The sequence below is a fragment of the Octodon degus genome, unplaced genomic scaffold, assembly GCF_000260255.1.
Source record: "Octodon degus isolate 3935 unplaced genomic scaffold, OctDeg1.0 scaffold00075, whole genome shotgun sequence".
NCBI lineage: Eukaryota > Metazoa > Chordata > Mammalia > Rodentia > Octodontidae > Octodon > Octodon degus.
In genome coordinates this window covers 6,867,484-6,882,417 of record NW_004524651.1, presented here as the reverse complement: position 1 = coordinate 6,882,417, position 14,934 = coordinate 6,867,484, and the positions used below count along the sequence as shown (strand labels likewise).

General features: G+C 49.5%; 1 protein-coding gene across 1 annotated transcript in view; it reads right to left on the bottom strand.

Moving 5' to 3' along the window:
• Positions 1-12,589, bottom strand: part of LOC101582727 (myosin regulatory light chain 12B) — a 13,308-nt gene extending 719 nt beyond the window's left edge. The window contains exons 1-3 of the mRNA XM_023720429.1: positions 12,465-12,589; positions 3,222-3,420; positions 447-607 (exon numbers count right to left, since the gene is read on the bottom strand). Of these exons, the coding sequence (XP_023576197.1) occupies positions 447-607; positions 3,222-3,405 (345 nt within the window). The 5' untranslated portion in view covers positions 3,406-3,420; positions 12,465-12,589. The remainder of the gene's footprint in view (positions 1-446; positions 608-3,221; positions 3,421-12,464) is intronic.
• Positions 12,590-14,934: the final 2,345 nt, after the last annotated feature.

Here is a 14,934-nt window from a genome sequence, read left to right as displayed (position 1 = left end):
TAATGAGATAGCAGAGGCTGCAGCTTTGGACCGTGAGGAGTGCAGGGATGGGGATGAAGGTGGTGATGGTGGAATGGGACTGACCGCCAGGGGGTGCCGAGGTGGAGGAGCACCCAGGCTTAATGTGTTAAAACAGTTCTGCCCAAGTAAGGACAAAAACAAAGAAAACTAAGTCTCCTAACTTATTCCTAGTGCCCAATAATAGTTTTCAGTGAGGCCAAATGTCTCTTCAACCAGTTCACACTGTTTGAAAAGCATGACTTAAAAGGCTGCAGCCTATTTTGGGAGGCGTGGAGCCAAACACAAGGACCAAGGTATCAGCCAGCTGGGGACCTGCGTGTCCAGGCTCTGGGCACCCCCAGTTCTGCTGCCCACAGTACCCTGCGTTCTGTTTCCCTTCCCTAAAAAGTGTCCCCACACCTATGGCTAGGGGTAAGGCACGCACCAGTGGCCTCCTCGTCGAAGCAGGCAAAGGCGTTCCGGATGACGTCCTCGGGGTCCGTGCCGTTGAGCTTCTCCCCAAACATGGTGAGGAACATGGTGAAGTTGATGGGGCCCGGCGCCTCATTCATCATGGCGTCCAGGTAGGCGTCTGTGGGGTTCTTCCCTGTGCAACAGCGAGCAAGTGCAATGAGACAGGGCCAGGGCGGGGTAGCTCAGAGGTGGGCCTGGCTAGCTCAGAGGGCCTTGGGTTTCTCTCCTACCAGAGGAGAGAAAGAATAGGGCATCTGACCAATGCCCATTTTAACACCCTCCGGTCTTTTCTTTGTTCTCCATTACACAAGGCAACTGGGCCTCAGTGAGGCTCAAGTGCGGCATGAGTCTTGCACATGCGCGGCCCTGGGTTGCATCCCCAGCGGCAAAACATGAAGAGAAAATAAGAGAAAATAAGCAGAACCTGAAAACTGGGAGGAGGAGGCACCACACCCTAGTGGGTTTGAATTAAAAAATTCAAAGACCTACTTTCCTATTTGCATATCAAACTACTCCTCTCACAATACTATTTACTGAGAAAGGGTGGGGAACCGTAATCCAAAAGCTTCAGGAAAACTAGAAAGAAAGACATTTCAACGAGATGGGCCTCGGCTAAGCGGGGCGCGAGGCGTCCTGGCCGACTCCCGGCCAGAAAGTCCTGAGGGTGGCCGCCTATCAGGCACAGCTCGTCCGCACTGACTCAAGCTGGGAGTGGACAGGACTTCAATCTCTGGACCACGCAGAGGCCTTCAACTGTCAGGTGCCACGTTCAGTAACACCTCAGTCCAACCCCGCTGGATCAGCTACCGCGAATGTGGAAGACACAGAAACAACCACCCACAAGCTGGCAAATCAGGCCAAGTGTCCCAACTCCCTCTCCTCAAATAAAGGAAATGCTCGAAGAAAATGCTGACAACTTGTGAATATGGGTAAAGGAGGACACGGGTGGTGCGAATGAAAAATAAAGGGACGGTAACAAATTTTTTAAATCACCATAGAGCACATACTGGCACTAACCCTCCTTAAACTGCTTCCCCCCTCCCCCCTTGGGATGTTTCTCCCATCCTTCTTGCCCTTCCGGAGGAAGCTGTGGAATTCCTCTCGTGAGCATCTTTAGTTAGCTCCTGAGTACATCTAAAGTGCTTCCTCTCGCTGGCCACTTGGAGGGCAGAGCCAGAAGTCACAGCGAGCCATACCTGGAGGAGAGCAGGAGGACGAAGCGCCACGCTCCACCAGGAGCCGCCCCACTGCTGGGCGCCCTCGGCAGCAGCACTCCTCCCAGCTCTGGCCACACCTCATGAAGCCACTCACGAAAGAGGACTTGCAGAAACACACCAGCCAGTGGCAAGAAAAATGGGTAAGTGTGCTTGTGGGGTGTGTGAGTGGGGGGTTGGGGGGCTAGTGGCAAGGTACCTTTTGCTCTAATAAATATTCATCATACATTTATTTCAATCACTCCTTGTATGGATGTTTACTATGCTATTCTTTTTTTTTTTTTATGCTATTCTTTTAAGTTTTATTTTTTGTAAAGCAGAGACTCTTAAAAATGTTAGGGGGGAAAAAAACGGAGCAGAGGAACAAAAGCTAGCTCTTGAGGGACCCCCCCCCCCCGCGCTGTCCTTCCTGAAAGTCATCAAGCAGGCCCGCGCAAGCCCAGAGTCTCACATAGGCTACCCAGGCCCTCTGCACCCCTCCAAGCGTGGGCTTCTCGGGGACTCCTTTGCCTGCTGCTCTTCCTCTATGCCTACATGTAAAATGCCTATTCTGACAGAACACACAGGACGTTCTCTTCCTTGTTCCTTTTAAAAATCAAAACTACCTGGACAGTAATGGAACCCTGTGATCCTAGCACTCTGGGAGGCTGAGGCAGGAGAGTCACTAGTTCTGCCCAAGCACCTTAGTAACCCATGTGTCTCAAACTTCAGAAAGGCCGAGGATGTAGTTTATTGTGAAGGCCCTGGGTTCAATCCTCAGTACTGCAAAAATAAAATACATTTTTAAAAAATCAAGCAGCCTGGGGCCAGGGAGATGGCTCAGTGGAATAAGCATTTGCCTGACAGACACAAGGGCCTGAGTTCAATCCCTGGTTCCACCAAGAAAAAAGGCAGCCAGTTTTATATTTAAAGATGAATAAATACTTATATACCCCAAATAAAGGGTGATTAATGTAATTTCTAATCCCATACCTGCCCCATCCCTCTAATGCTAGGAATCCATACAGGGCCTCATGCATAACAGGCAAAAGTTGCATCACTAGGCTAGAGCCCCACCCCCACTGACTTTTTGGACAGGGAGTGTGCAGTTGCCCAAGGTGGCATGGACTCTCCATCTTTGGTCTCAGCCTCCTGAATAGGCTCCTGAACAGGCATAAAAACTACACCACTCTTTTAATTATAAAAAAACAACACTGTGAAAGCCCCTCCGTGTTCTCTTCCTTCCCAAGAATCATTACTGCTTAGTACCATCACCTCCAGCTTACAGCCTGGAATCTGCTATGGTACTCTGCTCGCTAGCTGTCCCTGGCTCCCAACCTAACAAGGTCTTCAGCTAACAGACAGAAGCCCACCAGGCCGCACACCGCTGGTTTGCAGCCCTGCAGGCTCTGCCTCATCTGTGCTGGTCCAGCCTAGGAATCTCTCTCCACCTTCTGTGCCAGGGACCGGGCTACCTGCATACCACACAACAGCAGGACTCAGGAAAGCTGGATTGTTATTTCTGGGAAAAGGGACATGAGGAACAGGAGTTACCTAGTGAGGCCAGCATGTCGTGCAGGTCCTCCTTGTCAATGAAGCCATCTCTGTTCTGGTCGATCATGTTGAAGGCCTCCTTGAACTCCTGGATCTGCGACTGGTCGAACATGGCGAACACGTTGGAGGTCGCGCGCTGAGGGCGCTTCTTGGTGGTCTTGGTCTTCGCTTTTTTGCTCGACATGGTGGCGAATGAGTTCTGGAATTCAAAGGAGAAACAGAAACGATGCTTAAGACACAAGGTGAAAAGAGAATGCGGAACACCCTCGTGAATAACGATTTTCCCACAGAAGTGCTGCATCCACCCGCGGGCGGAGTAGGCACACAGCAGAGCTTTACTTTCAGGGGTGGCTGGAAAGTTGCACAGTTTTGAAAGAATTATAAAATAAAATAGAAAATGACTTATCTTCTCCCAAACTTCATGGAATGGATTTTAATGAATTTGAAATGTGTAGCAGCAGCAGCAGCACTTAACTGTTTTCTTTTGAAGCTACAGGGCTGCCCACAGAAAGGCTCCAAAGTGGACCCTCCAGTCCCAGCTCACCAGGTCACCTCGCAGTCTTGTTCCCCACCTCCCAGCCTCGCTTGGTGCAGTCCTGCAGTTCTCCCAGTCACGCCTTCAGCTCCCCTTTCCTTGACCAAAGTTTTAGAGCAGCAACATCATCTCCATTTTCTCACCCTCCCCATCACTCTGAGCCCTGTGCAGACGGCCCTGGTGCTGGCCCCCGACTTCTGCTGTGAAGGCCACCAGTACTTGGATCCCCACAAACAGCAATATTCTTCCCGTCACTGTTATTTGCAGTTTTGGGCACTATGGGTACAGTCACACTCTGGTCCATGTACAGGGCGGTGTCTGGCACGCCAGCGCGTGTGGCAGCTCTGGTGTCCTGCACGGCAATGAAACTGAACACTATTGGGTTCAGAGTTAGGACACTTGAGTTCAAATCCAGCTCCATCATTATTAGCTCCACACAACCTCTGGAAACCCCAAATCCCAGATTCACTATCTGATCTGAGGTGTTCCTCCACCTCTGTGACTGCTCTATGAGCCGGATGAGGTCTGCCCCTTGTCCCAGCTCAGAAATGTCCCTCATGATGCCTACAGCCCTGGACTGCTGCAGACAGAGCCCAGTCTCTGGGCAGGTGACTGCCACATGACGACATACAGGAGAATGCTGGACTCAGATCAGCTGGGTTTCTCTGCTGGCAACACGCTCCCTGTTGTCATGCAGTGCCATCAGGCGGTGAGTGCTGCCTGCTATCAGTGGGAGACACCTGCTGAAGCTCCGCCCCATAGCCCCCTGCTTGGCTAACCTTAACCTGATTCTTTCCACTTCATAAAGCACCTCTGTGAGCTGTGAGGCCTGGGGACTCTTGGAAGTTGAGGGTGGTCGTGGGGAAAGCAGACACCAGAGGGCTGGCCCTGAGCGGGCACCTGGGCTGTTAGCCTGCACGTGCAACGCGTGCTTCTCTAATCTGCAGGGCCCTTCCAGCGTGCTGGGCAGCGGGCTCAGCAGTGTCCTTAGGAACACACAGCCTGAGCCCTCACCACACAGGTCTAGAATAAACGCTAGTTTTCTTCTCACTGAAGTTGGCTTGTCACTTGACCTTGCTTAGTCTAAGCGTTAAGCCAGAAGCACACTGTGGCTGCTAGCAGACACCTGACTTCGTCTTTAGTTGCTGGGGACCAAACTGAGAGCCGCAGGTGTGCTGAGGTCCCCACTCCCCACAGCCATGTCCTCATGTCCCAATGTTATATAAGACATTTCCACGCTAAAAATCCAGAACGTATTTAGAGTAAGCCTGAAGGAAAGGATAGCTTTACTCAGTAGACCATGTTCATAAGATAACATTTAAAACTCTGTGGATGGGGCCAGCCAAAAAGTTTAGCGGATTAAAGCGCCTGCTTAGGCAGAGTGTAGATCCCTGACAGGCAGTGCTGGCCCCGCCCCTGGGGTGTGCTGAGACAGCAATTAAGACTGGGCATGGTGGCATGCGCCTGTAATCCCAGCACTTGGGAGGCTAGAAACAGGAGACTCATGAGTCCGACCTACGTAGTGAGACCCTGTAAACGCTGTCCTAAAATACAGAATAAATAAATAAAATAAATACAAATAAAACTTTGTGGATGGAAGAGAACTAAAAGCTAGATGGTCCTAATCAAAATGCTACTCAGCAAACAAAGCCCACAGTAACAACACTAGGATTTCTTTTGTTTCTTTTGTGGTACCAGGGTCTGAACTCAGGGACAGAAACACTATCACTGAGCTACATAGCCCCAGCCTTACTTGAGATCTGGGGGCATAACTCGGGTACAGCACTCACCTAGTATAGGCCAGGACCCCAGTTCATTCCCCAGCATTGCAAAAAAAGAGAAAATAATTTTGCTCACACATCTGTGTGTGTACAAATGAAAACAAACATACACCCCACCAGGAAAGTGAGGCACAGTGGTATCAACCCATCCACCTGAGGGGAGCACGCCCCCTCTCCACTGCATGTGGCATGATATGCACCTGCGCTCATGCGCTCGGGTCAGGGCTCTGTCATGCACTCTCTGTCTGTCTTGTCTCCCCTTCTGTTCTGGACTTTACCCTCCTGGCCAGTGACAACGGAAATGGACAGTCCCTGGCTGAAAGAGCCTGAGAGGCCTCACCCCTAGAACTCTACACTCCTGAGGGGGACTGAGGTTGGGTTGTCGCCCACTCGCTCTCCAAGCTCTCCTTCTATGACTGGCCCTGCTTTCTCCCTTGACCTTCCTCACCTTCGCTCAGACGTTCCTGTGTCTCCAGACCAGGCTCAACCACTCTGCTGTGACAGCACCCAGGACTCGCCCGCCCGCAGCACCAGGACTGATTTTAACCTTCAGCCCTGACCCGCGCGCCCAGCTGTCCAGGAAAGCCTCCCACTGGATCCCAGTCAGTCTGCGCGCATCGCGCAGAGCGAGCTGAGAGCTGAGTGCTCCCTCCTATTCTCTCCCGGTTCTGTCTCCTCCTCCACCCCAACCACAACCCACCCACACACCAGCCAGAAGTGGCAGCCATCTGCACACGCCCCTTACCCCATGCGTCACCCTGCCTCCAAATATTTCTCAGATGTGCTCACTTCCTCTGTTCTCTGCACCAGCCCAAGCCAGATCCTCCTCACCTTCTGTGTGGAATACGCGCCTGCACACCAGGCTCCTGCCTCCTGGTTCCCTCAAAGCTCCCCTCGGTGCTCCACCAGAGGAGGGCCCCCACACGGGTGTAACCACATCTTTCTGCATCTCCTAGGCTCTGCTCTCCCTCTCCGGAAGGAGAGGACAGGCACGGGCCTCTGTGCCTGTGTCCACTCCACCTGGGCGTCCACCGCCTCACCTCCAGCTAGACACCAATCCCTACATGCACTGCCCAGAAACAGAGAATGGATATTTAAAAGGTTCATTACAGCAAGAGTCACACCGCCACTAGCCCCCTCGGGAGCCTCACCCTTGTTTCCACACTCATCCTATGGTTCTTGCCACTTTCTGAAGCAGTTCTGGAGTCCTCCTTCCTCAGTGTCCTTATGAGGTGTGATCAAAAATACAGTGAATGCTACTACTAAGCACCATCCAGCAGAAAGACAGGCCCATAAAAACGGCCAAATGTCCTCCCCCATCTTATGCACCAGACCTGGCGCTGTGCAGTGACTTCAGCCTCTTCCCCCCAAATCAAGCATGAACATGAAAGGAAACCATCCTGAAGCATTCAGGGCACTGAGGAGTCAGGACAGCAAAATTAAAGGCACTCAGGAAAGAGGACTCCCAGATCTGTGTCAGAAGTGGCAAAAATGATGTGCTAAGTGCATCAGGGACAGGAGAATTAATGGCAATGTCTTTTACTGTACTAAGTTTCTTTTTAAAGTTCAGAGTCACTTTTCAAAATAAAATAAAGTTCAGTCCCTCTGATCATACTGTGTCACCTTGGAAACCTGGTACTGCAGGTCTATCCCACAGACAGCTTGTCCCATGTGTTGGGTGACCTGTGAAAGGCTCCCCGGGAGGGAGTGAAGGTCGAGGACACTAAGGCATGCTCATCTCTTACATGTTATGTCCACAGAAAGTATGTGCATTTTTTTTACTTCATGATGTTCGTCTAGTTATTTTAACAATTTTAAAACTCTACTACCGATGTAACCCAATATGAATTTCAGGGCAGCTATTCTGAGGTTCAAATCCTGTAGAGCTCTCAAATCCACCCAGAGCACATGGGAGAAGGTACTGTGAAGAGTGCTAGGATACCAGTGACACATAATCAAACGGCAAGACTTTCTGTCATGATCTTGCTTTGCAACTTTTACCTAAGATTGTGAAACTATTAATGTTTAACTTGTTAAAAAACACCCAAGCCTATCCTTGAACTATAGGGAGGGAAGAAACTATCCACACACAACTCGGTACATAATATAATGAATTATCTTCCACAGCAGCAAAAACACATCTTACTTCCTCTTCAACACACCCAGCTGATGAGGGTTCTAAGCCACCTGCAGGACCAATATGCAAATCCAAAGGTGAACATTATTATCATAATAAGCAGAGATTGCCTGTGAACGTCATATAGCTCATCTGGCTTCCTCCAAGGCCTGGAAAGAGGCTCCTGGCACATAATTCTGGCCACTCTGACTTCAACTTTCCTTTGAAACCTTTTCCTAAAACTTAAAACATGTTAACTTAGCAGGCTGCTGCCTCCAAATGGCTTTCCCAGTAGCTAGCTGCACATTAGTTATCTTCGAAGTTCAAAGAAAGATGCCTGGGTCTCAGTCTAGGCTACTGAAGAGAACGCTGGGAGTGGGGCACACCCTGAAAATGCACTGGGGAGTGCCAGGGTACAGTGAAGGCTAGACCCCAGCAGTCCAGCTCCCTTCAACAGCAGAAGGGTCTGGACTGTGACAATAAGACGCTGGGAAGTGACGGCGTGACTTTGTCATGAGACCCCACAGTTTCTGCCGTGCTCCGTCTTTGGCCATCCAGTCTGCGGGAGCAGACTGAGGCCTCTTGTTCACTCGCCCCAGCTGACATCCTGTGACCTCAGGAGAGGCCCGGAAACACACCAGCTATTGAGTACCTGGCCCTCAAACACGTGCACTCCATTTTAAAAAAAAAATTTATTTATTTGTTTATTTTGTGTGTGTGGGCCAGCTCAGCCCACAAGGGGGTGGGGCTGGCTGGCATGTGGCCCGGGGGGATTGAACCGTGGTCCCTGTGCTTTGCTTAGCTTAGCTTGTTCTAAGTAGGTGCCTCAGACCACCGAGCCATCTCACCAGCCCCATGCACTCCATTTTTAAGGAGTTAAGTTTGGGAGCAATTTGTTATATACCCACAGAAAAATTACAATAACACTGCTTCCTTGTTAAATAGGGCAATGCTCTTGTTTCGGAAGTAGAGCTACAGAATTTTAGAAAGCTCAAGGGACCACGGTGAAGTTTGTACTCAACTGGGAGTCTTCTATTTCTGGCTAGACAATTTTAACCCCTACTCATTTTCCAAGTCCAGCACTCCAGCTGGCTGGCAGTCCCAGCCAATGAGCAGCTGCTCCATACTTCCTAATTGGAGCTTTTGAGGAAGCTGTCTTTGATGTTTTTTTCTTAAGTACTGGTTGAAAGACTGGTGGCGTCCAGGTACCACTCAAACATGAGGTAACTGGTTTTGAGGACATGAGGCAAGCCAAGCTTTAGCCACACTGTGCAAGGCTGGTGGTTGAGAGGCTAGGAGGACAGGAAGCTTAGGGCGGTTGGTAAGCAGACTTGCAGGAGGAACTCATTCACGCACAGAAAAGCAGGCCTGTCTGGGGCTAAAACCGAAAGGTCATTTTTTATCCCCTTGCACCTTCACCAAGATCGACGAAATCTTTAGAACTCTCTCAGGGATTCCCATGGTCGGTCCCTTACTAACTAGTCAAAACTAATTAATGTTTGTTCTAATTAAGAGTATCAAATGACTAGATACATGAATGGCCTTCTGAAAACAGCTATCATAAAAAGAGAATCTAGTATATAATCAAGTTAAAATGGCTTACAAGGTTAATCTCATATACTTAATTACATATCATTGTTTTTATGGTGCATACTAAAGTAAAAATCAGTAGTCCATTCCATAAACATTGTAACTCTGTTAAGGAACCAAACCTCAGTATTTACAACTTTAACACCAGGTATGCTTTCCCCCTACTACATGTATTTTAACATTTACCAGATACATTCTGGTACTGTCATTTCTTTCTTACTTTTTTTTTTTTTTTGCAGTCTGCAGTAACCTATCCTCTGAACTCCCACCTCTTCTGGTTTACTGCAGGGAAACTGACAGCTGCGAAATTACAAACCACAGCACATTTTTATAAAGGTTTACACTTAGACGAACCAATAGTGTTAATTATAAATGTTAACATCACTCCTAAAAGTTCCCTCTAAATCAAAGGTGCTCTTCTATTGCTAACCCTGTTCAGGTTTTTCTCTGGTGCATCTTTACACTTCTTATAAAAGAAATTACACAGTACATACTTAACATGCCTAACTTCTTTTACCCAATATAGTAAATTCTAGACCAATCTGTTTTGTTAGGTTGAGTTCAGTGTTACACACCTTAATACTAGCACTCGGGGGACTGAGGTAGGAGGTTTAAGAGTTAGGGGCAGCCTGGGTTACAGTGAGATCCAGTCTCAAACAACAAACACATCAAGTTAAGTGTACTAGTGACTTTTTTTTTTTTTTAATTTAGTACAGGGTCTAAAGGGCCTCACTCCGTAGAACAGACTCGTAGTGATTCTCCCGTTTTCAGCCTCCCAAGGGCTGGGATTACAGGCGTGCGCGCCAACCCAGCCAGTCTCAACCACTGTCTCAGGGTCGGCACAGCATGTCAGGGATGGAACCTGGCCTGGTCGGCCGCTGCACTCTTCCTAAGCAGGCGCTTCAGTCAACTAAACTATTTGGCCGGCCCCCCAGTGATTCAAGTGTTTCATTCTCTAAATTTTTGTGGTGCTGGTGATCAAACTTAGGGCCTCATGCATGCTAGTCGGAGTTCTACAGCTTGAGCCCAGCCTGTGACCTTTCATTCTTTTTTACTGCTGGGTAATATCACATTGCCTTATGAATAGAATGATTTGTTCTAATGGTGTTTGTGAATAGGATCACAAGTCCGCATCTTGTACAGCAATTAACCACTAAGAAGAATATATGCAGTGTATTATTTGTTGAAACTGTCCTTCCGATTTGATTTGAAACTGTCTCATTGCTATCTCTTTGTCAATAAAACTTTGAGAAAAAAAAAAATATCACATTGCCTTATGATTTACAAGGTCTTTTGCCTTTCTACCTTGGTCTGCAAGGATGAGCATACTACCTTGAGTGCATGGCAGGTGCTTAATAAATACCAGTTAACCAAATATACTTTATTTCCTGTTACAAACAAAATCTTTCACCTGTGTGTACATTGGTGTGCGCACACACACGCAAGTGGGTCCAGGCTTTTCTCTATGGACTACAGAAGGCTCGGCGCAATGCCCACTTAGGGAGGAGCTTTCTGACGCTCCTGTGACCACGGGAAGTTCCTTGACAAGGACTGCAGCTGTCTGGGGTCCACTCCCCATAATCTCACCCAACAAAATTCTCAGCAAAGAAGACTAGACTTGACACCACACCCAGAACCCAGAGAAAGAGCTAGTACTCTCCTCCACACTCATTTATCTTCCCTAAAAATCATTTACTCTTACTTTGAAGCATCCTTGTCCCCTACTACTTCCCTCTCCCCGTTGAATAGAGTAGATAGGCTGCTATAATTCACTGGGTTGAGCACTCACCCTCCTGTTTTCCTGCACACAATAACCTTCATGTCTTTTCTTCTGTTAATCTATTATCTGTTTCAGAAGGCTCAACCACCAAACACCTTCAGAGGGTGGAAATTCCCTTTGGTCCTCCTTGTGGAATTTGAAAGATCCCAATCAAAGATGCTGGCACTTGGATATAATGAACATCATCTCCAAATGCTTGGCGACCTTTAATGAGGGAAGACGAAAACTAGCCTATTTAGCTGCTCTGAATCCTCTACGTCTTTCCGAACCCTGGCCACCCTCATCTGCTGATCTGTTATTAAGATTTAATTCATTCTGTCCAAATTAAATCTCATGAAAGCACAAAAAATTAGAGTGGACCACCACAGAAGCTGTTTCACTCAGCAGAGCCCGAACAAACAAAAGCCAGTGCCTACCGAGAGTGAGCTGTAGGCTGGTGTGGTGGGAATTCCAAGTCTCAACTATAAAATCAAAACGTTTCAGGAAAAACCTTATAAAGGCCCAGCAAAATCTAAAACCCTGTGATTCTTTTACCAAAAGGCCATTTCAAACCTATCTTGGGCAAATGCTTCCCAACAATTCTCCCAAATACCCCCTTTTGCCCATACTGAGGAATCCTAATAATCTCGTAGGACCTCTTACAAAATCTTTCATTCTTTGTCAAGACGTCCATAAAAAGGCCTCACTCTTACCTTAAGCCCCAATGCACTGTCCCGCGTTGCACTGGGGGCGCAGGGCGCGGACGTTATCTAACCCAGGGCGGACCACTAGCGCTCCACCGCTGAGCCACACGGCCCAACCACAACCCTACTGCCATTTCCAGCTAGTGGTCCTTGCAGTCCTGCTCCAGGACGGCCTCCCACTGGCTGTTTCACAAGACACAATTCCCACCTTCTGAGCTTTTTTCCCCTTTTCTTTTGGTTTTTGGGCTTCCTATCTCTTGCCACGGATCCAGCTAGAAATACTAACTTCTGCTTCCTAGGGCTCAGCCCAGAGACTTCACTGAGCTCACGATTCTTTGTTAAGGAAGTCTTTTCAATCGTCCTTCTCTTCAGTCACCGTGAATACAAGACGTACGAAAACAATGAAGAACTACAGCTCCTATGGAAAAGTGGCATCTGGGCCCGTGCCAGCCGCGCACTCTGGGACTGGCTCTCGGGTACTTCCTTGGACGATTCACCTCGGGCACGAACAGCGCCCTGGCAGGCCGCAGGACCGACCGACGGCGCGCCGCGGGCACCCGGTGTGCGTGGTCGCCCAAGGGCCGGCCCCCCTCCGCAGGCGTCTCCCGCCCGGCGCCGCGCGCCCCGGAGATCCCGGGCCCTCCACTCCCAGCCTGGGCGTCCGGCTGGGCCTCCCTCCGCGCCCGTCTCCGCCCGCCGCCCCGGTCCCGCCTCAGGCACGCAGCCGGTGTCGCCCTGCAGGGTCGAAAGCCACTCACCCGGCTCCGGACACGAGAAGCAGCGCCGCCCCGAGTTCACACGAGCTGCACAGACAGAAGGGGGCTGCGGCCGGATGGTCTCGCGCCTGCACTTCCTGCCGGGAGGGGCGGGGCGGAAGTCGCGCCGGAAGGCGGGCGAGTCCAAGTGGGCAGGGGGTAACGCCCGGTCCAGCAGGCCCGAGCGCCGCGGGGAAGCCGAGCCTCCGGGCCGCACGCCCCCGCTCGCGCCGCGTGGTCTCGTCCTTCCCGTCCCGGCGCGGCCGCGGCTGCTGCACCCAGCCCCCTCCCGCCTTCCGGCCGCCCGCCCGGGCCCTTCCGCATTCCCCCGGCGGGCGCGGCGGGCGGGTCCTGGGTTAGCCGAAGAAAACCTAGTTACTTGTTCATTTCAGATAAACAACTCATCTTGTAATAGGGAGGAGGGCGGTGGCCGGGCACATTCCTGCCAGCTCCGGAAGCCCCCTTCACTTCTTTCAAAACTGAACCCCGGCCAGAGTCAAGTTCAGTAATAACTCCACTCCTTTCCTACCTCCTAATTATAACGTTTCAACCACGAGAAAGTTTTATTCAAAATCTTTTGATTTCCTAAGATATGAAGAGATGTTACCCTACATGGACACTGTGCGGGCACATAGATACTTTGAATCAAAAATTGCGTGCTATTTCAGGTTTTCTTCTAGATGCTGTTTGTGACCATGATCTTCAGGACAGTTGCCCTCGACTCAATAATCTAGAATAGCACTACTTCAAAATAATGGAAGAGAAGTGAACCTAACAGCTACTCTTTATAGAGCACACTTTGCCCAAACATGAGCTGGATGCTGCAAAGAGGAATGATTCAAACTTCTTTCTTCAGGAGTTCACATGGAGAAATCTTTGATCAGTAATTCCTAGAAGGCAGAAACCAGGTAACCAGCACTCCGCTACAGTAAAAAGGCCCAGGTGAAAGAATACGGGGGGGGGGGGGGGGGGGCGCTAACACAGAAATCTAGCCCTGGAACTCTCACCCCCTGAAAGAACCCAGGTGATGATGCCGCGGTCCTATCCGAAGTGACACCTGGTTCAGTTACACTTTTCCACAACAGCAGTCTGCCCTTCCCTGGTTCACAGGTCTTTGTCACAGAGCCCATCCAGCCCAAACAATGTCAGTTTGACTCTCCTAGCCAGCTGAGTCGCCCTGATTGTACAGACTTCTGTTGTGCTGGAGATGGAACCCAGGGCCTACTGCAAGGGCAAGCGCTGTGCTGCTGAGTTCTGCGTTCAGCCCTCTACCCTGACCTCTGAATTTAAGGTTCTAGAGTTGTGCGAACACGATTATTATTAACCACAGGTGGCGACTCAATCTTAATGCTAAGCTGAGAGGCATTTCAAGTGTTCAACATCCCCAGGCAGGTAGCTCCCCACAGGACAGTAGCAAGCATTTCATTACCATAGACATCTAAGGGACAGCACCATTCAAACAGTAATTCTATGCTATATTCCCTCCGGACTCGAAAGAAAAGCATAGTTACTAATGATAAGCCAGATCTAAAAATACCTAGCATCTGGCAAATTACTTGTGCCATAGACAAGTCAAAGATAATTTTTCATCCATTAAAAGGAAAGACTTAAGCCCCCAAAGGTTAAAGAAGTACTGTACCCCAAACAAGAATGATAGCTATGCCAAGACATAAAAGTTGTTTAAGAAATGCCAAGTTGTAGGGCCAGGGAGATGGCTCAGTAGAATAAGTGCTTGCCTGGCAAGCACAAGGGCCTGAGTTCAATCCCCAGTTCTGCCAAATAAATAAATAAATAAGTTGTAAATTCATTACAACTGTAGAATGTATGTAGATAAACACTGGAGGAAAGGCCTGACCCCTATCTGAGCTGGCACGGTCACAGTTAGAAAAGCAAATAGCAACGGCCTGGGATAACTGGACAGTTCATCAGTGTGGGATCAGCTCCTGCAATCTCTGTGAAAGGGGGCAGGAGCCAGGTTCAGGGAAATCAAGCAACTGTCCACAGAAGCGGGGAGCGCCTAATGAGCACACCCAAGCCTGTCAGGTTGGGTCTGCTCAGCAATTTCGAAGTAACCACTGGCGCCTCCACTACTACCAGGGCAACTGACGGGCGTTCCTAGATCTAGGACTCAATTCCTGCTGTTAAGCTGTAGGTTCCTTGCTCACTTCAGATCTGGGCCCTGGAGTCCAGCCGGGGACAGTGACAGAGCCCTGCTGATAGAACTCTGGAAATTTTCATCACACAAACTTTTTAGAATGGTCTTGGAGTCAAATCCAGCACTGAAGGAAATACTGTAAACTTTTATGGGCACTCATCCTTGGGTAGCAAAGGCCAGTCACTGAGCAGAGAATGCTCCTGCTGAGACAGCAGGCTAATCTCACACAGGGCAGACCGTGTACTGTCCCTACAGAAGAAGGCTGTCTCCTCGAGTAGGTTTTAGAAGGGAAATGGAGATACTGCAAGGGGTGATTTT